The 24,120-nt window shown below is 36.3% G+C and overlaps 3 protein-coding genes and 1 long non-coding RNA gene across 6 annotated transcripts; 2 read left to right on the top strand and 2 right to left on the bottom strand.

The window, feature by feature from the left end:
• Positions 1–524: 524 nt before the first annotated feature.
• Positions 525–3,193, bottom strand: LOC103452619 (rRNA-processing protein fcf2-like). Of its 2 annotated transcripts, none has more exons than XM_008392133.4 (6): positions 2,890–3,193; positions 2,537–2,805; positions 1,891–1,951; positions 1,153–1,221; positions 942–1,057; positions 525–801 (listed from the first exon to the last, which is right to left on the bottom strand). In XM_008392133.4, exons 2-6 carry the CDS (start codon positions 2,764–2,766, stop codon positions 693–695), a joined length of 585 nt encoding a protein of 194 aa, XP_008390355.1. In that variant the 5' UTR covers positions 2,767–2,805; positions 2,890–3,193; the 3' UTR covers positions 525–692. The 2 variants fall into 2 exon arrangements, with proteins under 2 accessions (XP_008390355.1, XP_008390357.1); XM_008392135.4 differs by having other exon boundaries at positions 2,537–2,767; positions 2,890–3,085.
• Positions 3,194–4,629: 1,436 nt separating this feature from the next.
• LOC103423921 (uncharacterized) lies at positions 4,630–10,018 on the top strand. Its single transcript, XM_008361994.4, has 17 exons — positions 4,630–5,178; positions 5,297–5,394; positions 5,629–5,748; positions 5,938–6,027; positions 6,138–6,253; positions 6,534–6,633; positions 6,738–6,809; positions 6,878–6,925; positions 7,011–7,088; positions 7,174–7,293; positions 7,460–7,565; positions 8,212–8,375; positions 8,646–8,780; positions 8,943–9,073; positions 9,168–9,230; positions 9,346–9,424; positions 9,755–10,018. The coding sequence occupies exons 1-17, from the start codon at positions 4,881–4,883 to the stop codon at positions 9,836–9,838; spliced, it is 1,902 nt and encodes a 633-aa protein (XP_008360216.1). The 5' UTR covers positions 4,630–4,880; the 3' UTR covers positions 9,839–10,018.
• A 682-nt stretch (positions 10,019–10,700) lies between these two features.
• LOC103423922 (protein TRIGALACTOSYLDIACYLGLYCEROL 4, chloroplastic-like) lies at positions 10,701–13,200 on the top strand. 2 transcript variants are annotated; one of them, XM_008361995.4, is made up of 5 exons: positions 10,701–11,081; positions 11,168–11,420; positions 11,508–11,862; positions 12,333–12,673; positions 12,911–13,200. In XM_008361995.4, exons 1-5 carry the CDS (start codon positions 10,819–10,821, stop codon positions 13,106–13,108), a joined length of 1,410 nt encoding a protein of 469 aa, XP_008360217.3. In that variant the 5' UTR covers positions 10,701–10,818; the 3' UTR covers positions 13,109–13,200. The 2 variants fall into 2 exon arrangements, with proteins under 2 accessions (XP_008360217.3, XP_028947108.1); XM_029091275.2 differs by having other exon boundaries at positions 10,786–11,081; positions 11,158–11,420.
• A 3,712-nt stretch (positions 13,201–16,912) lies between these two features.
• LOC139190296 (uncharacterized) lies at positions 16,913–20,380 on the bottom strand. The gene is made up of 3 exons (XR_011574414.1): positions 20,149–20,380; positions 19,821–19,957; positions 16,913–17,103 (listed from the first exon to the last, which is right to left on the bottom strand). It is a non-coding gene; the product is annotated as an uncharacterized lncRNA (long non-coding RNA).
• Positions 20,381–24,120: the final 3,740 nt, after the last annotated feature.

The following is a 24,120-nucleotide window of genomic DNA, read 5'->3' as shown; positions in this document are numbered from 1 at the left end:
ATTAAGTAGTATTTTCATCATCTTTTGGAGATTATTATTGTTAAGAGATGGGGAGAGAAGGTTGGGGGGGGGGGGGATAAAAATGGAGTTTTGAATTCAAGATGCATGGCCTCTAATCAACTTGTTTTTACAATTTTGTTTTGGGTCAAAACCTGGTCATATAATTTTACAAGTGGAAATTGAAGTAAATATAGTAATGGATCATGAGGAACGGTGAGATCTATGCTAATCTGAAGAGTAAAGAACCAACGACGACGCTTCCTTGGAACGAGAATTGAAATTTCTCTGGATTACTTGCCAAACATCATGATGAAAAAAAGGAGGTTGCCTAACCGAAATTTGCAATCCAATACCCTGGAAAATAAAAAATTAGATGCGTTTGGGAAGGAGCAGTTAATCTTATTCTTGTTCGCTCACCGCAAATGTAATGCGGAGACAAGAAGCTCCCCCAATCAAATGAATACGGCAGCCTGGCACGTTGGAAAACAAATCTACAAGCCAACACCTAACCGAGGCAACCCACGTAACAACATGCCATCAAATATTTGAAACTACAGAATTTCCTCCATTGTCACATTGGTACAGTTAGACATCAATAGTCCCTCTCCCTCTCCCTCTCCCTCTCTGATTGTCAAATAACAGAAACCAATAAATCTCCATAGAGTTTCAAAAATCTGGTATATATATATATATCAGTGCCTTCTTTGCTTTGCACGCTGATACGTCCCTTTCCCCTTAATCTTCCATTTTTCATTTCCGCCTGGCCGGTTTTTCTCTTCTATCTCGCGAACCTTCCGCTTTCTGCAAGGTTCATGAAATAAGCATCAGCACAGTTAAGTGGTTATAATTTGAAGTTTGAACTTTTTTCGGATGCCAAAAGAATCCTCCTTAAACATATGGTTTCAGAATTTGGAAACAGTGGATGTCTCTAGCTATCATACCTGTAGTTCCCAAGGTTACGATCAGAAAGCACTTCCTCTGCAAGGGACACCTTCCTTTCCTTCTTTGTAAGTCTGCCCGAGAAGAAATCTAATGGGGACTCTATTATTGTCCCTACCTGATAAACAACGAAAACACAGATAACCTCGTCAAATATACTAATACATCCTAGGAATGGCTACTTGTAATGTTATTGTGATACCATATTCTAACCTGGAAATACTTGTTAGGTTGTGCATCACCCTTCTTGTAGTGTCTCTTTGGATCCATAACATTCCTTAACTGCAATTAGAAAATCGAATCAGCCAACTATACTTCGTTTAAACAACGATGAAAGCATCAAATAACACCAAAAGGTAAATGAAAATTGTGCAAGAGCAGGCATAAATCCCACTAGGTTCAAATAGATATCAATTGATATGCTTTAGAATGGAAATGGTCTGAACGATACCGGAACCATGGAAATATGAAAAATAACTGAATGTCGGAAAGGATTCCAGATTCCAAAGAGCTACCACCTTGTTTAATGTTTCTACAAACACCACTTGCTAAAGTGTACCATAGAATGTGCTAGGATTTGACAAGGTTCATTTTCATCCAAATGAACTTGACAAGGACTTGGAATCATACCAAAGTGGACCATCAAATGCAAACTTTGAAGTTAGATCGGCTTTTAATTACATTCTCCATACTAGAGATTGCAGTTGAAACTTGAAAGACTGTCCGATGTGAACTACATCCAAGGTAGCAGAAATTGATGCAATAACATGGTAACGACAACCATAAGCACCAAACTTCGAAAACACACAGAATCCTATAACTCTATTCAGCAGATGCATTGATGCAATTGCAAAACCCAGTAAAAAAAGAAAAAGAAAAAAAAGCAATGTTCATGACTACAACATAGTGCCAAAGAAATTATTACCAGAAACAAAACAGAATTTAACACACCTTTAGTAATTGGAGATCTTTTTGCAACTCCGGGGTCATGGTTGGTGCAGGCATGTCAAACCTAAATCATATAAATTATTAAAAGACAAACAAACATGTAAGGCCGGGTTCAAATCTTCCGGTTTGGATTAGTTTAAAGCAAAGTTCTAAAAGACGCTAGGCGCTAATTGGGTGGTGGACTTGGGCTTAGCACCTAGGCGGGGCCTAGACGAGTGCATAGGCATATTTAAGTAAATGTATTATATTTCGTATAAACAAGTGTGTGTCTATACTTAAAAAAAAAAACATATATATATATATATATAATTTTATTATAAACTACAAAATAGGATAACAAATACATTATGAAGTATCGAAACATAATGAAAACATAGGGAACAAGTATATAATGTGTGTTCATTTAAGTATTCAACAAGTCTCAGGTGTAGGCGCCATTTCTTAATTTTCAAACGCATAGGTATTAATTGGAGCGGTGAGTAACAGCTTAGCGCCTAGGCCCTGCCTAGACGGGGATTTTTAGAACAATGGTTTAAAGTAGAAAATCGCTTGCATACAATAAAAAAGTTGAACTTTAGAGGATTCCATATGGGTTTCTAAGAAAATCCAAGACTATAAGGAAACAGAGTGAATTGAGCTGATGACATACCAGCTTGTTCCAGCAGTGTCTTTGATCTGCTTCTTGGCCAGTTTGTTCCGCTTTACCGGGTCATTCGGCGGAACGAAGAGGCCATCGACAAGCTGCGTGCTGGGTTTCCAAAGCGGATTGCCTTCGGGGCGAGGTTTGGAGCCAGACCCACCTCCATTTTTGGACGCCGATGAAAAAGCAGGCAACTTTGGCTCCCACGAGAGCCCAATCACCGCATTGCTTTCCGCCATTCTACAACGCAAATAGGGAATCAAAACTCGAAGCAGCGCCTAAGGAAATTACACACACAAGCTGATGAGCATAAATCAGTCATAATTCCTAGAAAACTCATAGAAGAGAAGAAGGTAACGTACTGGCGGCGGGTTAATCGTCGAGGGCGGCGGCTAGCTACGTTGCTTCGCCGACAATGGCTTCGGACCGAGAGAGGGAGACTGAAAAACTAGGCTTCAGGAGGAGGCGGCGTCGGAGAGAGAGATTGTTAAGTCACCAGACAAACGGGTCGGCCCAGAACAAAAGCAGCAGCCCAATAGGGCAGAAAGAGTATTTCCAGTTATGCCCTTTGCGTGTATGGATATAATTTATTTGTTTTTGTATTTTTTGAACGTAGTGACGTGTCGTGATGGTTAGGGTTACATCAATAAAGTGACAAATGGTACTTTACATTGGCCCAAGACATTTTCCTTATCCTTTCTTACACTAAAAAATCAAGAGCACACCGTGTCTTGAGTTGATGATCATCTTTGAGCTAATCTAGCCTCTCCGTTTTATGGTATAATTTTATTTCCAAAAGATATGATTATATCTTATATTTTGAGTTTGAGAAATTTCGGATCGTAGAGAGTGTATTCAATCGAGAATTCGAAATATATTAATGAATTTATAAATTCATAATTTTTTATAAAGTTTAATTGAGTTGTAGAGATTTCATATAAAATTTTGATTCTTTTCCCTCAAAATCTCATGGGAAGATGTGAGATTTGTGGATGCTTAAAATACACAATTAAATTTCTTCAATTTCCTCTAATTCCTCAACTTTCTTAAATTCTTTAAAATCAATTTCTAGTTGAATATATCTGGAATGTTATGAACTTCTTTAAAATCCTAATTGAATACACCTGGATTTATAAGGATTTTAATAAACTATCTTAAAATTCTAATTGAATACATATTAAATTTAAATTTCAGATAATCACTTAAAATCCTTATTCATTAAAAGAATTAAAATCTCTCAAAATTCCAATTGAATAGAATCTGATAATTTCAGAATTTTGAATAACTTCTTTAAAATCCTAATTGAATATATCTGGAATGTTATGAACTTCTTTAAAATCCTAATTGAATACACCTGGATTTCTAAGGATTTTAATAAACTATCTTAAAATTCTAATTGAATACATATTAAATTTAAATTTCAGATAATCACTTAAAATCCTTATTCATTAAAAGAATTAAAATCCCTCAAAATTCCAATTGAATAGAATCTGATAATTTCAGAATTTTGAATTAAATAAATATGAAAGTCCATCGAGTTAACTAAAAGACCCTCAAATAACAAAGAAAGTACAATTTGAGAAAGAAAACAACTATTGGTAAACTCAGGATCAAATTCAGCCAAATATCTATGGAGGCAGATTATCTGCCCTCTTGTTGACTTTTCAATCCCTTCTATTTTGTGTAGTCACGATTAAATCACGCAAACATTTTATATTTTTATTATTTTTTATCTTATTATATCTATAAAGAAATTAATATAAAATATTGACGTGATTTAACTGTGACCGAATAAAATAGGAAGGGATGAGAATGACACCCAAACAGGAAGACAGGCCTCTAAAATCTATGACATGAAGTTGACTCAAGATCAAATTCAGGTCTCCTAAAGTCACACAACATTATAATCTGATGGTATTCATCTTTACTTAGAAATGAGAGGTCTTAAGTTCGAATTTCTTGAATGACGAATTTGATACCACATTAAACTACCCATTGTATGACTTTACCAAAATCTCTATTTTATGTGTATAAAAATATCGATGTATTAAAAAAAAAATCAAATCCCTAAAAAAATGGAAAACGTGCCCCAAGGCCTTTTCGATCGTTTTGTTGTCCAAATCAAAAACGAAAAGCGGTCGCCCTTATCTTATCACCACCACCACGACGGTCACAGTGGCCCGATAGACGCGACATAAGTCCCAGCAGCTGCGCGACAAACCAATCAATCTCTTCCACAAAAACCATAAAAACACAAACCTTCACTTTCACTAGCGCTATACTTGCCGTTGAACGCGACTAGAATACTCAGATATTTTCAGATTCCACTCTTCTTCGTCTACTCCTTTCAGTGATGTACGCGGCCGAGGCGTTGGGGAAGTTCTCGGTTTTCAGAGAGACCCCTGCATCAATGGCGGCCATGAACCATCTCAGAGGTCCGGTTCGAATCCGACCCATGTCCCAGAACTTCATCAGCAGCAAGAACTTGCTCTGGAATCACGGAATGAAGTGCCAGTGCAGCAGCGGCGGCGGCAGCGTGGACGAGAAGTCGGCGTTTTCTGTGACTTCGTCGAGCAAGTACGAAGTGGATTACTTGGGAGAGAAAACCAAAGGGGATTTGAATGTCAAGGTGGAGCATCTCGAAGCTTTTGGTAACTTGATTATTCCGCTTTCCAAATTCCAGTGCAATCTTTCAATTTTCCCACTTGTGAAACTGCAACCGTATTGCCTGCTGCGTAAAGTTTTGATCTTTTTCGAAAACCCGTGTAGGAATTGATGGTGATGTAACTTTGAAAGGTCCCATTGAGGAAGTTGCCAGAGTGGAGGCTGAAGAAGCTGGAGACTTGCTCAGAGACTTGGGCATTCCGGTGCTGTTGTTTAATTCTTTAGCTGCTTCATTTAATACATTTCTTTCCTTTGTTTTTCGAGTAACAATTTTGGATTTTTCGCTCTGTATTTTTTAACAATCTGAGTGTTAAAATCACAACCTTGTTTTCTTTTCTTTTGTCTATGGTTGTCTTGTTCCAGTGAATAGCACATTGTTCATTTGCTTACGGTGGTACTTGTGCATCGAACTTACCATGTCGAATTTTTATATGCAGAGCCCTTTTTCGTCAAGGCAATCGCCTCGTGGCATTTTTTGTAGCCGCACATTGAATCTTCGATCAATCAGTGCCATTGGATATGATATGGACTACACATTGATGCATTATAATGTGATTGTAAGTTTCACCATTTTCTAATTGACAATTCTGCTGAAGTGTGACATCCGGATGTTATAGTTCTGCATTTGCTAATAACTAGTGTTGGAACCTCAATGCATTAGTTACCAGTACATTTCTGGTTACTGCTGGTGCCGGAGGAGGTGGAATTGTGGATTGTCTTGTCTGACATTAATTTGTGTCTTGCAGGCTTGGGAAGGGAGAGCTTATGATTACTGTATGGAGAATTTGAAGAAAGTGGGCTTCCCCGTTGACGGTCTTGCATTTGACCCCGACTTGGTATCATCTCTAAACAAGTTGAAATTTTTACGAGTATTTACATTTATGCAAGTCATAAGATGCTTGATTTACATTGTTCTTCCCAACTTTTGTTCTATATTTTCATATAGGTTATTAGAGGCCTTGTCATAGACAAAGAGAAAGGAAACTTGGTGAAGCCTGATCGATTTGGTTATGTTAAAAGGGCTATGCATGGCACAACCATGCTATCTAATCGAGCTGTGAGGTACACTTCGATCCTTTTTCTGATTATTGAGAAACAGTGGAGAATGTGACTCACTTTTATTGTCATCCCATGGATTTATGATTACTCTCACACTGTAAATACAAATTCAGTATTCTGATGAAACTAACATTAAGGTTCCAAATGAATTTCCATATGTATTATATGCATTACTTTGTAACATTGTGTATATGGCGCTTAGGTTCTTCCAGCATGTAGCTTCTTAGTATATCATTTCGGAAAAGTATATTCTATAGTGTGGCCTAACTTTCTTTCATTGAAGTGAGATGTACGGGAGGGAACTGGTGGACCTCCGGAAGGAAACTCGATGGGAGTTCCTTAATACACTGTTCTCTGTCTCAGAAGCTGTGGCTTATATGCAGGTATCGCCTTATCAGTGTTTTTCTTTGCTAGATCACTGTTTTAAACATTGTTGTTGTTATTTTTCAGATTTTACTTATGTAGATATGACTCTTCATTCTTTCAGATGGTTGACAGATTGGATGATGGAACCATAGCCGCAGAAATTGGTCCACTTGATTATAAAGGGCTCTATAAGGCAATAAGCTCTGCCTAAATTATATAGAGCTTTTTCTTGCTCCTTTTTAACTTTTGACATGATTTCAGGCTGTTGGAAGAGCCCTCTTCCGGGCACATGTCGAGGGTCAACTAAAGGTTAGTATATATATTTATTATTTGTTTATTGGATAAGAATCAGATATTAGTTCATGAAAAAGAACTGATTTGGGCATATATACAGAGCGAAATAATGTCGAAGCCTGAACTGTTTGTGGAGCCTGATCCAGAATTGCCATTAGCGCTTTTGGATCAAAAAGAGGTTTGTCTTATAGAATCTCATCTTTTTTGCATAGCATGTGGCTATTATTTTACTCCTAATTTACTTAGACTTATTTGTGCATTAGGCTGGTAAAAAGCTTCTGCTCATTACCAACTCAGATTATCATTACACAAACAAAATGATGCAGCATTCCTTCAACAGATTTCTTCCCAATGAGATGGGTTGGAGGGATCTATTTGACATTGTAAGTCAACGTCATCCATCTAGTTTTAACTTCGTGCTACATTGAATAATAATTACTCTTGGGCATCTGCTACAGAAGGCTATGATAAATAGTAATGATCTTCAGATTTGTAACGAGGTGTCAACAGCAGTGAGTTACACTTTTTGTTTATTACGCTCATATGCAGGTAATAGTCTCTGCAAGGAAGCCAGAGTTCTTCCAAATGTCACACCCAATGTATGAGGTAGTGACGGGTGAGGGCCTCATGCGTCCATGCTTCAAGGCTAAAACAGGTGATAATGGCTAATGCTCAGTACTTCTGCTTGTTTAGCACTGAATATCTTAAACTTGTTTGAGCAAATGTTGTTGAACATGCTTTGAAGGTGTCTAGGATAAACAATTCCGGAAACAAAATTGCGTGTGATTGTATGGACAATAATGTCTTCTCATAGTCTTGATAAATGGCTGGTGACATATAGTAGTCATGACTCAAAATTTGTAGTAAACTTTGTTGTGCCGAAGCACACCAGCTGGTCACACATACACGAGTGTCAGTATCGCAGATATTCCCCCCACTTTAGCCACCCGGGAGATAAATGGGTATGGGATTTTAACAAAAGGCCTCGGCAATAGTGTGTGTGGTATCACTGCTTATAAACCAATAGATGATTATCCTCACTTCCGATGTGGGACTCAATTGTGGCTCTAATCTCAGCCACCAAATTCCAAGAACTTTATGTGCACGGAAGAAATACAGTGAATGCCTGATTGGATACACATCTTCATGGCTATAGTAGAAGAATTTGGTTGCATGTATTAAGGCGCACAGCTTTCCAGGATCTCCTGACGATTCGTCTGTGCTTTGCATTGATCAGATTATTTGATTAATTTATACTTAATTAACAATCTCATTCTCATTGAAATGTCTTCTTTCTGCAGGGGGCTTGTATTCAGGGGGAAGTGCTCAGATGGTTGAGAATTCCCTAAATATCCATGGAGATGAAATACTGTATGTTGGTGATCATATCTACACAGATGTAAGTCAATCCAAAGTTCATCTGCGATGGCGAACAGCATTGGTTTGCCGAGAATTGGAAGAAGAGGTTTGTGTAGTTGATTTCTCTTTACATGAGTTGATAAAGGGAAAGTGAAACTAACAATGTGGCATAACTCATAATATAGTACTGCCTAGAACAAACATCGAGACTACAAAATAAACCCGCCTTTTTATAAATATTTCTGTTATTCCTGAGACCAAACACCTGCGAATGAAATTTGTAATTTGGTGTCCTAGTAATTTGGATTTTAATATCCTTGAACTGTTGAATGCTGATAAACGTCTCCATTTGTTCATGAAAATTTGGAAACTGCAGTATAGTGCTTTGATTCTGAGCGGGGGTCATAGAGCAGCACTAGTAGATCTTATAAACCAAAAGGAGGTCGTAGGGGATCTTTTCAACCAACTTCGGCTCGCCTCACAAAGGCAAACTAAGGGGCGCCCTGCTCAAGTAAGCTTTATCTTATGAATTTTTGCTTATGTTTCTAGTTAGCTATAAGCTAAATTGGTTTTATTTTGAATCACAGCATTCAGCAAGCAATGTGAATGCCTAATCGAAGAGTTATGGAACGTAGTGCTTCTTAATTTTATCTGAAATTTTCTTTACTTTTAGACCCTTGCTGCAACAAACTTGGAGGATCAAGAACTCTCAGAAAGCATGCAAAAGCTACTTATCGTTATGCAAAGACTAGACCAGAAAATTGCTCCGATGCTAGAAGCAGATGGAGAGCTCTTCAACAAAAGGTAAGAATTGATTTTTCATTTTGAGGGTTTATCTGTGGAAAATGTTTCAGTCTTGTGAACATACAGTTGACCTTGTGAACCTGCTGTGCATTAGGTGGGGATTTCTTTCCCGTGCAGGTTTCTGGGATAAAAGCCATTTGATGAGGCAAATTGAGAAGTATGTACTTTCTTCCGACATGTTCATCTTTCGTTAATGTGAACAGATGTTAAAATTGAAATTATGAGTTCCCTCGTTGACAGTGATTCTCTCAATTCCGTTTCCATCTTTACAGGTATGCTGATATATATACCTCCAGGGTGTCCAATTTCCTACATTATACACCGTTCATGTATTTCCGATCACAGGAACAGGTAACTCAACTATCATGGCTTTCTTGTATCGTGCTTTCTGTGAACTACTAAACACCATAGGTTAAATTGTAGAATGAACCAAACTGTCTTCTTCTCGTGCAACCCTGCACGATGAAATGCTGACAGAGAACATGTGGGTGTACCTCCACTCTGCATTCAAACTCGGGATTTTTCGTAACCAAAATTCTGATGCCGTGATAACAATGTAAAAAGAGAGACCTACAAGCTCGAAGAAGATGCAAATAAGCAATATATTACACGCACACACAACCCTATTGTTTTCATGGCTACAGCCTTTGAACGAACACTTATATCCTTTCATCCCTGCAGACACTTGCTCATGATTCGTACTCATACTACTGTTCGAGGTTTAATGGGCCTGCCATGGACGATGAGGTGAACTTTATGTCGTAGAAACTGCAATTTTGTTGTAAATATTGATCAAGTGATCAAGTGATCAAGTTGATCACATTTATTTTTATTAGATTATCCTAAATCGAGTGTTGGTCTGTATGATGATCCGGCACGAAACAAATAATGCTTTCCATCTCACCTTAACTCTGTTAAGTTCTCCAATGATGAGTGACTTGTTAACGCCCTCGAGCATTTATCTTTAGTGGCGGATTTACTACACAAATGTTATTTAACTTATTTTTACTAATTTAACCATTATCAATTCAGCTATGTCAAGGCTCAAACGAATGAGGCAAATTGACATATTAAACCGAATATCTCACTCCTGTGTGGCATCGTTTGATAACAACTCATATGAAATGGACTAATTATTTCATTTTCACGTCACATTTCAGTTTAATAATGTAGCGTGGCAGTTTTTGCATACGACATGTGAAGAGGTTTAAACATAACATTATATTATTGAATCAGGACACCACGATAATGGTGAGTCTGTTTTATATAAGTCTTAACCCACTTCTTCACTTTTTTAATGTAAATAATATTGTCGTTTGTTAAAAAAGAAAAATAAATTTTTTTTTGATTTTTAGAATTTATTAGGGTTTATATTAGAGAAAGTTATAATTCGTTTGGATGTACTTTTAAAATAGCTAAAAACGCATTTAGAGAAAATGTTTTTGGGTTTCAAGAGCACTTTTAAGTTATCTTCTAGAAAGCACTTTAAGTGATTTTCTAGGATTAACTTGTATTTTTACTAAGGATGGGTTCCAAAAATATTTTTACCAAAAACGTTTTCAGTTATTTAAAAGCACATCCAAACGAGACCTTAAATAGGCCTTAAATAGGGTAGGAAAATCGAACCTATCCCTCAGGAAGCACTGTTGTTTCCAAATTTATACGACTTGTCGTTCATACCTTTGTCGAAGATCAAATGGGTTAAGAAGAAAAGGCAGAAGCTGAAAACAAGAAGCAATCTGGAAATGGAGATGAAGAAGTTGAGATGGGCAATGGACGGCAGCTTTTGGGACCTCGACGTGTCGACTCCGAGGACCCTCGACGGACTCGTCCGACCTGTTCCCGGCGACCCACTTCCTCTGGGCCTCACCCGAGGCCCCAGGCTTTCCCGGCCCAAGCAAATCGACTTCATGCAGCGCTTCATGGCCTCCATTTTCGTCCCTTCCTACACCGCCGCTGATGGCTTCACTCTCCAGCGAGTCCTCACCCTACCCATTGGCGAAAATTGGTACCCGCCGCCTAAACCCACCTCAATTTCCCCTTTGCATTTTTCAAGTTGAATAACTAATTCTCGAATTGAAAAGCTCTCTGTAGGTTCGGGACGATTCTGGGTCAGTTCAATTTCCAGCGGTTTATCTCCGCCGTGAAAAAGAGCGGTAAGGAGGCGCCGCCGGACTCTGTATCTTCGTGGATGCAAAGCATTGGAACCCACCTGCGAGAGAAGTCCCTGTACGCCCTTTCCTTCTGTTCTGAGTTTTGGCTAACAGCTGATGACACATTGGTTTTGAGTGTGGACGGTTATGGCGATGACAAGAAACCCCGAAAGAAAGCACTTTTTCAGCACAAGGTGCTTTTTTTGATTTGGAAAATTCTCAATTTTGTGCCCTTGTTGCTGGATTTGTAGTAATGCTGTGAATAATCATGTACATTGCAGTTTTCTCATCATAATTTGACAGTGGAGGCAGTTTGGCCCGGGCTTTTCGCTGACAAGCCCGGAAACTATTGGGATGTGCCATTCTCAATGTCACTTGATCTGGCTTCGGTTGCTTCTGACTCCGGGGCCAGTTATCGTGTATGTGCACGTCATAATTCAGGGACACCCGAGCGGTTTGACGGTGGCCAGAGCGATGGAGTTCCTGTTACCCTGCTTCCCGGTTTGTCTGTCACAAGTGCATTTTCCTTTAAGAAGAACTTTGAGCTTTGGAGGAGTCATGCTCAGAAGTTGAGAATGGTCCAACCATTTGATGTATTCCTTTCAAATCCTCATGTTTCGGCTTCCGGGATTATTGGTAAGGCACTGCCTCTGCTGAATTGTGCAGGTAGTTGATAAGGAAGGATTAGGGAAGGAAGAAGAGGATGAGTTTTTCTATAAGAATTTAGTTAAACACCCTTTTGCTTATATAAAAGAGAAATCTTTTTCCGGAACTTATAAGAAACCACCAGTTGTAGCATTAGTAATTTAGATATTTGCTCGTAAATTGGGATCAAGTAGTCCTGTGCCCTTTGCTGTCGAATACAATTTTTGGCAGAGTTGTCAAGTGGCATGTACTCTTAACTGTACAGAGGAGTAGGGGGTGGTTACATCTTGTGTGCAGAAACTGCAGTATAATTTTGCTTATGTTCATTGTTAACAAACCTATGACAATTAGGTTTAAGGTCAGTTGGGTCGGGTAGTTTTATTGCTGATGCTTATGATGCCAAACTGATGCATGCAACTCTTGCTAATTGATATTTTTCAAATTCATTGTTTCAAACATAGGTGCTGTGATGACTGCCTCGTTTGGTGATAGTTGGGTTAGGTCACAAATTGCAGACGATGATCCTCAGGGTTTTAGAGGTTTTAGTTTTTGGGCTCCTGGAGTAAAATCTGCCTTTCTAGCAGATATATTTGCATCAGCAACATTTACAGCCCAGCATGGAAACTTCCAAAGGCTATTCCTAGATCTTTCTCGCTTTCATGCCCGCCTGGATTTTCCTTCTGGTTCTAAGTTTCTTTCAGGTGCAGCACATCTAGCACAAGATTATTTTAATTCTCAACAGCCAAATTTGGAAGCTATTCAGGACATTTGCCCCAATGCCACACTTTCTCTTCAGCAGCAGGTACCTATACTTCTCTTGTACTAGTTCTATCTTCCACTTTTGGCAGAACCGACGTCAATTGCGATTTCAGAAAAGCTTATAAGTTGAATAACTTGTTCTTATACCGTATGTTCCTGTGTTGAACTTGGGCTGCACCATCGTAGTAACTAGGATTGCTTCTGTTTTGGATGTTGAACCTGAACGGTGTTGACATGAATGTTATCTCTGAACTGTAACGATTTCTGCATTTCCTTGCAGATTTGTGGACCTGTCAGTTTCAGGGTTGAGTCAGGAGTTGCAGTTGAACTAAAGAACCGAGAGTGGAATATCCGCGTGGACGAGCCGGTGTTTGCTCTTGAATACGCGCTGCAAGTCCTCGGTTCAGCCAAAGCTGTCGCTTGGTATTCCCCAAAGCACCAGGAATGCATGATAGAGCTTCGTTTTTACGAAACATAAAACCATTTCGTATTGTGCAGCGATAGGGTTTGTACTGTTGGATCGTTTTGAGGGAGATTATACCGTTAATGCAAAAAAAATTATTCACCATATCTAAATGTATTGTTGGGTAGTTACAAGTTTAAAAAAAAAAAAAATTGCCAATTTTCCTCCCGAGCTTGGAAGAAGCTGTCAATCTCCCCCCTTCCCTTACCCCGAACTTTAACTTTTATAATTAGTCAATTTCTCTTTGAATTTTAACTTTTTTTCTCTCATCCGACAAATACCTTTACATACTACTAATGGTACTTAACCATGACCACCTAATTGTGGCAGTGAGCTCTCATTCCGCATTTGTTCTCAAACACGATTTGTCCCTCCAAATAACAAGGCAAATTTACGATCAAACATGCATGATTGCTCCATTTCCATTATTCTCGTAAAGAAAGTTGAAAACTTATGAAACTCCAATGGATCCTTGCACGTTAACTCTTGCTCTATATTCTTTATTTATTTTTTTTTTAAAGAGGAAGACTTTGACATTTGCTTCCATTGGTCGATAACATAAGCTACGTTTGGTATGTGCGAAAAAAGCTTGAGAATCGAATACTTTTGCCTATTCCATATTTACAAGTTCAGGTTTGAGAAATGATTTCCTGACTCACAAGAAAATAGAGGGAAGTGAAGCCCTCCACCCCTTTTGGTATTCACTTTCCTTCCCCACAAAAAAATAAAAATAATAATAGCTCGTACGTAATTTCTTGTAGTTATCGACCATAGGAAAAGAATTTTGCGTTTCCCTTCCCCAAGCAAAAGACAAAAATATATATATTCCTTCAATTTTTTTTTTCGCATATCAAACGCAGCCTTAAGATATATATTAATTGGTTAACACCGACCGTGACGCATGTAATAGGAAAAGTAATTAATAAAAAATCTTAACCGAGTAAAAGTCTCAACAGAAAAATAAAAAATAAAAAAACTTGGATTAAGGAACAAGAGACCCCCATATCAGCTTACGGATTACAATAAAATATGTTTTATCCGTAAACGACACAAGATCATGGTGTATACAGACATTGATGTTCATGATGTGCAATACGATGATCAACCACGTTAGATCCGTGTGGGATGTAACTAGTAATTAGCAACAGAGATGTGAAGGCTTATGTTAGTATAATCCTCTACATTAATTTTTAAATTTGGTGCATGCACTTGTCAATCGTCATAGAAGCAGAATGAGGATCCCTTCCGGATCTTCTAATTACGTTCGTTCATCGTACATTATGTGGCTAATTTTTTGTCAATTACTGTTTATATTTAATTTTAAAAAAAAATTACAATAATTTCTGACCGTATGATATACGATAAATGAACATGATTGGAGAATTCCTGGGATCCTCAAAAAACGGATCCGAAGATGATCCTCATTCATAGAAGCAGACATTAACAATTGCAACGTTAATTTTTTCTTTTTAACAATTAAATATTAATTTTTATGCACACAACTGTTGTGATAAAAATAATTAATTAATTTCTTAATTTTAAAAACACCTCAAGAATTGTCACTCAATACTACAGTCTAGTGGTATTCCTCTGTATTTGTAAATAAAATGTCTTAGGTTTAAATTTCGAAAATAGCGAATTATTACCAAATTAGGTTACCTATTGTGTGACATGGCCGAACCCCTCTCCTTAATGTAAAATATATCGTTGTACTAAAAAATAAATAAAAAATATTGAAAAAAAAACACCAAGAATCTTCCGTACTTATACAGTACAAATTGTATACTCCTGCACCGCTGTCATATGATAAAATTTTCAAATAACGAAATGCATGACTTATGCATTATAATTATTTAACGTACGTAATTCATCGTTAGACATTATTTTTTTTATTTTTTTCTTTAATGGACGTTGAATATAAATGATTATCTATGTCACTCCAATTCTTAATTGCAAGGTTGCAGCATAAATTTGGTAAGGTTGTTGTCTTAACTTTGTATATTGTGTGTTACTAATTAGTCAACACCCCTGACAGTTAGGATTAAGGTGGTTGAGTTGAGTTGTTTTGTTGTCTTAGCATCCTGGCCACTGCGAATGCATAAGATCGATGATGCAAGACACTACAAATTGCAGTACTGATTGACCCTTCAAATTCATGGTTTCAATACATAGGTGCTGCTATGACTGCAGCTGAACCCCCGCATGTATAAATAGGTTAAAATCTGGGATACACGTTTTTGACATTCATTTGTAGGAATTACTTTGTAACAATCTAAACCGTCTTATTTTAGTACATCATTTATAGAACATTCTTACAAAAAAAATTACACAAATTTAAAACCATTAAAACATTCATTTATAGTAAAGAAAATTGACGAATACGGTTTTACAAATAAACCATAAATTTAATCATACGGTCATATAATTTCGGATTTAAGTGATTTTTAGTAGACATGATCTTTGAATGGTGACCTAAAAGATAGACAATTTGAATCATTAAAATACATTACGGAATGAACCTCACAAAAAATATGTGTCTCCAAATCCTGATTATATATATATATATGCAGTTCTCTTTCTGTTCCTTTTAATTTCTCATCTAAAAGAATGCAAAATAAGGTGATCACATAGACAGTATGAATACATATATTTTGTATGAATAGTTGAATTATTGAAAATTTATTTGGGTGAAATATTCGACTTCTTTAAACTTTAGAGTCATGTCTAGATGCAATTGTTAATTTTTTTTTTATAGATTTTGTTTGATGTTTTATTTTCCAGTTACAACCTGGATATGTCTAATAATCCAATCTAACACAAGAATTTTAAGAAAAAAATTAACCTTAGAATTTGAAGTTCAATTACTTCTAGTATTTGCATGACGCTTTATCGCATTGGCAAAAAACAATAATATTTATACTCCTTGGGCGGGTTTGATGCAGGACAAGCCAAATTACCGAGGGAGATAACCTAGGAATCTTTCTATCAGGGGCAACGGAACTCGCTCGTGTTGCTAATCGTGGATTCATTCACACGACCAAGTCATACGCTTGATTTTAGAAATAGAGAACACTCACTTCAAATGCACAAGGCAAATAAACTATTTTTCATTCATTCAAATCCCCTTTCTCGAGGGTTTAGTACATATATTTATAAGGGATACAACACAATGAAACTCTAGTCCGAATTGGACTTTTGCTCTACCACAAAAATATTTAAAATGTTATGAAATGACTACTTAATTATTTGTGTTGCTCTAAAACAATTAAATATATTTGATGGTTCCAATACGCATGAGACTCTTGGTAGATTCCAATACATGCATGAGAGCTTTGGTTATTGCATCATTCTCCTCTTCTCTGAAGAAACTCGTCCTCGAGTTTAAATCTTTGTTGACTCTGTTATAATCTTTGGTTTTCCTCTGTGTTAGAAGATCATGGTTGATATTTTTCATATGTTTGAACATCAAATGGTTGAAGAGATTAGCTTGGTTGATTGGAATTCTCCACCAATTTATGACAAATATGTTGATGACGACTTGGAAGAGATTAAGAGGATGCATTGACATCTCACCAATCAAATTTTTCGCATCAAAAATCAACGACGAGGCGATGTGGTTTCCCAAGGGGAGGGAGGCATTTGTTTGCAATGTGTTGACCTTTTTCATGATTATGCTATGTGGTTTGAGTCAACTGAAGAAGGAGATTTTTGTTTAGCATTTTACGATGAAGTGGCACAAGATACAGTTAGTTTGGATTATCTTAGTTCAAATTATGGGTGTGAAAATATTGAGGCGTCATCTTTAATTCATTTGAGTATTGACAAACCCCGTCCCGAAGGAGGGCATGCTGGCCGTCACGTGAGTGTGACGTAACCATTTACACAGCTCGGAAGCTTTTAAAAAAATACAATTACCAAGATGAAACACCCGAGGGTGAGTCCTACTTTTGTAAATTCTGTCATAACACCGCTGGATTCCTCGTGGCCACCAAAGCTCTGCTAATTAGAACCTGGAGGGGCGCAAAACAAAATTGAGTGGGTCAGTAAAACAAAGTTTTTCGAAAACTTTTCATTTAAAACATTTCTAACCCCTCGCTGTAAAACATGTATACTTTCCCAGAAAATAGCATAATAGCATAATACTTTTCATAAATCTCAAATCATCAATTTTTCTCAAAAACCAGAAAGTATGCCATGTTATAATTTCAAAAACAGAATGAATGATGCACCAATGTAACAGGTGAAATAATGAATTAACCGGAGACCCTGCAGTTGGTCCTGTACGGTTAATTCTATAGCTCAACATCCAATCCAACCGGAGTCACCTCGGTGACCTGTACGGCATTACACTGCATGTAAGTCGGAACTACCTGAAGTAGTCTGTACGACATGAATGGTGTAATAATACGCTCTAGTGCTTCTCTCATCAATCATCTGTGCACATAATCTAAAGTCACCTACTAGTCGGAACCACCTGTAATGGTCTGTACGACTAGTATGTCGGAACTCTCTCATGGTCTGTACGACATGCACCTACTTGGATCCAAGGTGAGCGTGCGGTGCGGGTGAATAATATAAGCACTAACACCATGATTGCAGGTTATGAGCTATCAACATAATACACATCATCAATGATTCACATGAATAACATAAAACTCACCTGATACTCACATGTGCGTCCATAGCACCAATTCACATATATATATGCATCAATTATCAATTCATATAACTCATATCATTCATATCATGCATGCATGGCATTTTAGAAACATACTTTCATTAAAACTCAATTTCTGGGAATTTCAATAGCATATAGGTATAAACAGAAAATACTGCCCACTCACCTGGAGTTCGCCCTACAATTCCCTAGCACCACACATCAAGGCGTCATGACGATCGCCGCCTAGAACAATAATCAAATCCAACCTCAGAAAATATCGATAGAATATATAACTTATATAAAACACGTCACTACGTAGTTCGATCCGGAAGATTTGCAACTCAGATTTCAAATCCATAACTTCCAGAGGTCCACAATATACCTCTAGGACATCATCCTAAAATTTCATTACCATCCAACGGTCGGATCTCCGTCAATTTCCAAAACCAAGTGATGGTTAACATTATATTTTGTGAACTTACAACTAGGGATGGATTTTTTTGCCAAATTGCCATGCCAACCGAATTGCCAACCGTGCCATACCGATTTTGTGCCAAATTTTTTGTACCAATCGGTAATGGTACAGTATTGTACCGTACCGAAATTTCATGGTACGGTATTGGTAATGGATACCATTACCACGGTATTACCGTACCATACCGAAAATATAATATAATTTATAATTTATATAATACATAATTATATAACACATATTTATAATATTCCAATAATTTGAAAATAAAACCCTACTTATATTAGCATTGTTGTTGGTGACTTTGATCTCTTAAAATTGTGGAAATCAAACACAAAAGAGTTCCTAATTCTTTCACAAATAGCCAAAATATCTTTGTAACCCCCACTTCTACTGTTGCTAGTGAAAATGCATTTAGTCTAGGGAGGAGGGTTGTGAACCCTTTTAAGGTATCCTTGACTCCTAAAATAATGGAGGCACTAGTGTGTACTAATGGTTGGCTTAGGGCAGGTGAAGTAAACTTCTACAAGGACCAATGTAAGATATGCTTCAATTTTACAAGGAAATAGAAGAAGAGAAAACAAGAAAGATATGCTTTAATTTTTTTAGTAAATTTGTTATTAAATGGTTTTCAACTTTAATTCTTCTTACTACTAATTAATATGTTTTCTTTGTTTGTAATGTAGGCTTGACACAAACTCAATCTTCTACAAGTTCAATGCCTCCTCCAAAAGCTTCGACATCTCAAGCTTGAATAACTGATCAATGAATTCTCTTTTTTGAAGTTTACTTCCAATTTTCATTTGGTTTGAAACTTTAATTTCTATTTGGATTGTTAACTTCTATTTGTTTTGGTTCGTAACTTCTATTTGGATTGTTAGCCTAATTTTCATGATGAATTTTGATGCTTCATTTGAATTATTATGTGTGTGAATTGTGAATAATGAATAATAGATGAATTTAATCTATAATGTATGAGATAAAGGTACAAAAAAAAAAGTTTTGCCCTTGAATTGGGTTAAAAAAAAACAAAAACATATTTTGTCCCAAAACAAAATGGCAATTACCATTGCCATACCATGCCAACCAAACTTTTGGCAATACCGAACTTCGGTATACCGAAAGTTTGGCACGGTAATGGTAATAGATTTTACCAAACCGAAAGTTTGGTACGGTAATTGATACAAGGGTTTTGGTACGGTAACCGTACCAAACCCACCCCTACTTACAACTCTAATTCTGGAAGATCCGTAAATCGGATTCCCGATCCGTAAGTTCTTGTAATCCTAAAATATTACATATTATAATGTATCAAAATTTGGTGATGATCCAACGGTCAGATCGTCAATTCACATTTTCACCTAACCACGAATCGAGACGAACTTAGGTTCAATTACTCAATTTACGTCCATCAATTATCAAAACTGAACCTATAACCTTAAAAACATGCTAAGAATGACATTGGCAGGCCATTGGCCACGCGCCGCCGCGGGTGGCGGTTGGCCGCTCCGGCTCGCCGGAAAAATCCAACTATTTCCAAAAATTCTCAAAAAATACATAATTGAAGATCTCAATGAGTAGAGTAAACTTTATACCTGAAGTCAAGGCCAATTGGGCTTGGAAGCACTTCAATTTCACCAAAACCGTGAAGAACTCTAGAATTGGGTGTTTTCAATTCGACCTTCAAATCAACTCCACCGTCCAATTCAATGCTTGGGCTTTGTTCCAGGTCCTATGGGGATGCTATGGGTGTTAGAAATTGAAAGAAAACGTTTCAATTTTTGAAGAAATTTCACACTAAGCTACCGCACACCCCTCACGGTTTTAATCAAATTTCAAGGCCAAACTCCTTGATTTTTGGGGTGTAATAGGAAGAGGGAAGATCATAGAAGGTTTTCCAAGTGATGGATTGATGTAACTCACCGGAAAAATGACGAAATTTCGACGGAAATGGGTGAAGAACACTGGCGGGTCGCGCGGGTACACGGGTTGGGGAAAACCCGTTTCGTCCTTCTCTCCTCCGCTTCTCGCCCTCTCTCCTTTCCTCCTTTCCTTCCTCTGGTTGGCCAGTCAGCTTCCTCTCTCCTCTCCCCATTCGGCCTCTCCTCATTCTTCTCCGATTGGGCAGCTTTGCCCAATCTCTCTTTCTCTCTGTTTTCTTTTTTCCTCTCACGCACACACACATACAAAACTTTCTTTCTCTCATCCCAACCATCAATTTCAAATTCCTTTAATCTGGGTCATCCAAATTTTAATAATAAAATTTATAAAATGCCCAAACTTCAAACTTTAAAATCTTATTCGTTATAACTCCAAATCACGAACCATCTGCGCCCACGCTTCCGTAGTGACGAGTACCACGAGGATATGTCAAGAAAACAAATCTTAGATGGCACGACACAACGATTAACCTTGAATAATGCGCGTACCTCAATGGGCATTTTTATAAAATCCTTTACTAAAACTTTAAAAATTCTTAAAATTAGGGACGGACTGTCACAAGTATTCCTCCCTTATTTGATCGTTGCTTGAGTAATTGTGAAATTTGTGATGGTTTTAGCTTGAGTAATAACAAAAGTTTCGGTGGGAGAGAAGAAGGGTTTTCATCTCACGAATCTTTGAAGGAAGTCGGTAATGTTGCTGAAGTGGGAGATATCAAATTCCAAGATATTGTTGATATGAAAGAAGATGCTATTTATGAATACATTGATTTTATTGGTTTTGAATTTTAATTGGAAGGCTTCTCAAGTTTCATTTGATTTAGTCAATCAAATGAAGATTGATATCAGTTGGATTGCAAAAAATTTCATGGAGCATGAATTTACCACTTCAAGAATAAAAAATATTCTAAGTACTTATTCACGTGGAAAGGCAAAAATCAGTTTCAAGATTATAACGGAGTCAACAAAGATTTAGGGGGGTGTAGTCAAACTAAGATTTTAAAAGATTTTAAAAGTGATAGATTTGATAGGATTTAAGAGGATTAAAGACTCCTACAAAATTTATATGGATTTTAAAGAATTTGAATGGATTGTGGTGGATTGTGGGGGAAGGATTTGAAATCCTAGGGGGTGAAGTTGGATTCTTTTTAGTTTTGGTTATACATACTTTTTGCTTTCAAATCCCACAAAATCCACAACTTTTTGAAATCCTCCAATATCATAATTTTTTTAATACACTTAGATTTGGATGGATTATAAAATCCTTTAAAATCTTTTAATTGACTACACCTAGATTTAAATTTGAATGGATTCTAAAATCATTTAAAATCTTTTAATTGACTACCCTAGGATTTTAAAGTCTTTTAAAATCCTCTCAAATTCAAGTTTGATTACACCCCCCTTAAACTCGAGGATGAGTTTCTTTAGAGAAGAGGATAATGATGCAGTAACCAAACCTCTCATGCATGTATTGGAATCTACCAAGAGTCTCATGCGTATTGGAACCATCAAATATATTTAATTGAGTTTTGGAGCAACACAAATAATTAAGTAGTCATTTAAGAACATTTTAAATATTTTTGGGTAGGGCAAAAGTCCAATTCGGACTAGAGTTTCTTTGTGTTATATTCCTTATAAATATATGTACTAAACCCTTGAGAAAGGGGACTTGAATGAATGAAAAATAGTTTATTTGCCTTGTGCATTTGGAGTGAGTGTTTCCTCCTTCTACAATCAAGTGTTTGACTTGGTCGTGTGAGTGAATCCACGATTAGCAACGCAAGCGAGTTCCGTTGCCCCTGGTTAAGTGATTCCCAGGTTATCTCCCCCAGTCATTTGGTTTGTCTTGCATCAGGGTTGATCCCCATCAATTACCTTTCCCCCTAATATTAAATTATTTAATCCACTAACGCTATCGTTTGTCCAAAAAAAAAAAAGCTATATATATAATATACTATAAATCCCTTAGACCTACTTCAATCATTGGAGTACAACTCAAATTTTAGGTTCTAAACTTACCCCAACTTACTCCAACCCTTGGGGCAAATATGAGTTTTAACCCAAAACTCATTTATGGGGCAAATTTAGCCCAGGATTTCCCCCAGTTAGACTCACTCCAACCCTGCCTTATAACCTAAAATTCTCCTTCTTTTTCCCCCCAAAACCCAACCCAACCCATGTCCTAAAACTAACCTAAAACCTAAAACTTATTCTGAGTCCAAATACCAGCCCAACTTTAGGCCACAAAGCAAAGTGGACCCTATCGGGGCTATGAAGTCCACTGCCCAAAACCTAAACGTCTATGCGTTGCACGTGCTAGGCTTTTTATGCAGCCCAACCAACCCACGTGAGGTTGTTCCCCCGGGTGTTAGACAATTATATAGCCCAACGACTACTTTTCTTCATCCAATGGCTGGATTTAAATGGGCCGTTGATTAATCCAACGGTCCAAGTTCAATTTTTTTTTTAGTTTTGTATTTATATATTTATTGAATCCAACGGTTTAGATTAAATATAGGGACACTTTGGATGTAGTCCCTAACTATCAATATTCTTTGATTGAAACCTTGTTAGTTTTTAGTTTTTGATTGAGGTCCCTAACATTAATATAATAATGTAAGTTACTATATTTTTAAATTAAAAATTAAAAATTGAAATTTGTAATTGTTTATATTAATGAGATTTTAAATAAAACCCATAATTTATGGGATTAAAAATAATAAAATATAAATTATACTCTCTATTATATTGTGTGTGTGTGTGTGTGTGTATACATATATGTATGGGTACATTAACCAAAATTAACAAAAAAAGGTATTGTACCAAAACATGGATACATTCTCAAATCAACGAAAAAGAATGTACCCATATAAGTTTAAACATGGATTAAAAAATTTGAATGGATTTTATATTAAAAAAAAGGTACATTTTACATATAACAAATTGATATATTTGAGAATGGGTACATTTAAGATTTAAAAATTTGAAAAATTATATGAATGGGTACATTTAAGATTAAAAAATTGAGAATCTTTTTATATATATAAAAAAACTAATAGGTACAAACTTAATTTAATTTAATTTTTTATTATTTTAGAAATGTTTGAATTGAAAATTAATTAGAAGTTTAATAGAGGTGTGAGTATTAAACCCTAAATTAATTACTAATTTTTATATTAAAAATTATATAATAAACATGTAAATTCATTATCACATTAATGATAGGGACTTGAATCAAAATTTGAGAACTAATAAGGTCTTAATCAATGAACAGTAAGAACTAGAGACCGGATACTAATTTTTCCTTAAATATAATAAAATCTAACGGTCCAAATGTAAAACCAAAGGCTAAAATGTCGTTTGTATTAAGTTTAAGTGGTTTATCATGATTTTCATGTATTGATTTAGTGATTTTTCAAAATTTATCGGAATTCAAATATTTTAAGGTTAAAATGTTCATAAAATTAATTTAGGATTTTTTAAGTTAATTTAAAAAAAAAAGCCTTAATTCATTTTTTGATAATCTCGGGCTAAAATTTTAGGCCAGAAGGGTTGGAGCAGAAAAGTTGTTTCTGGGTTAAAACCTAAATTTTTTAGGTTATAAGTCAGGGTTGGAGATGATCTTAGTCGGGGTTGGCCCACTATATATGTATGTTTTTAGTTTGATATTTATAAATTCATTGAACTCAACGGCTAAGATCTAATATGGTCAAATCCAAATGGTAAAAAAGAAGATCTAATGGTCCAAATTTAAATTTAACAGCTAAAGTAATTAAAAAATTATTTTATGTGTTTCATATTCTTTTGTTTCACGAGTTTCATGGTGTCAGTTTATTGCTTTTTTAATATTTATCAAAATCTATATATTTTTAGGTTAAAATGTTCATAAAATTAAATTAGGATAGTTTACATAATTTTTTTTAAAGTTACTTTAGAAAACAAAATTATCCTAAAT

This window comes from Malus domestica, chromosome 13, assembly GCF_042453785.1.
Source record: "Malus domestica chromosome 13, GDT2T_hap1".
Lineage (NCBI taxonomy): Eukaryota > Viridiplantae > Streptophyta > Magnoliopsida > Rosales > Rosaceae > Malus > Malus domestica.
The sequence above is the reverse complement of the archived record's forward strand: the minus strand, read 5'-3'. Positions and strand labels throughout refer to the sequence as shown.

Coding starts and splice junctions, on each gene's coding strand:
- LOC103452619 (XM_008392133.4), bottom strand. CDS start 2,766: ATGGCGGAAAGCAATGCGGTGATTGGGCTCTCGTGGGAGCCAAAGTTG. Junction 1,058..1,152: donor AACCTAACAAGTATTTCCAG/GTTAGAATATGG, acceptor GTTGTTTATCAG/GTAGGGACAATAATAGAGTC. Junction 802..941: donor CGTAACCTTGGGAACTACAG/GTATGATAGCTA, acceptor TGAACCTTGCAG/AAAGCGGAAGGTTCGCGAGA.
- LOC103423921 (XM_008361994.4), top strand. CDS start 4,881: ATGTACGCGGCCGAGGCGTTGGGGAAGTTCTCGGTTTTCAGAGAGACC. Junction 6,254..6,533: donor CTATCTAATCGAGCTGTGAG/GTACACTTCGAT, acceptor CTTTCATTGAAG/TGAGATGTACGGGAGGGAAC. Junction 8,781..8,942: donor CTAAGGGGCGCCCTGCTCAA/GTAAGCTTTATC, acceptor CTTTACTTTTAG/ACCCTTGCTGCAACAAACTT.
- LOC103423922 (XM_008361995.4), top strand. CDS start 10,819: ATGGAGATGAAGAAGTTGAGATGGGCAATGGACGGCAGCTTTTGGGAC. Junction 11,082..11,167: donor CTACCCATTGGCGAAAATTG/GTACCCGCCGCC, acceptor AGCTCTCTGTAG/GTTCGGGACGATTCTGGGTC. Junction 11,421..11,507: donor AAGCACTTTTTCAGCACAAG/GTGCTTTTTTTG, acceptor TGTACATTGCAG/TTTTCTCATCATAATTTGAC.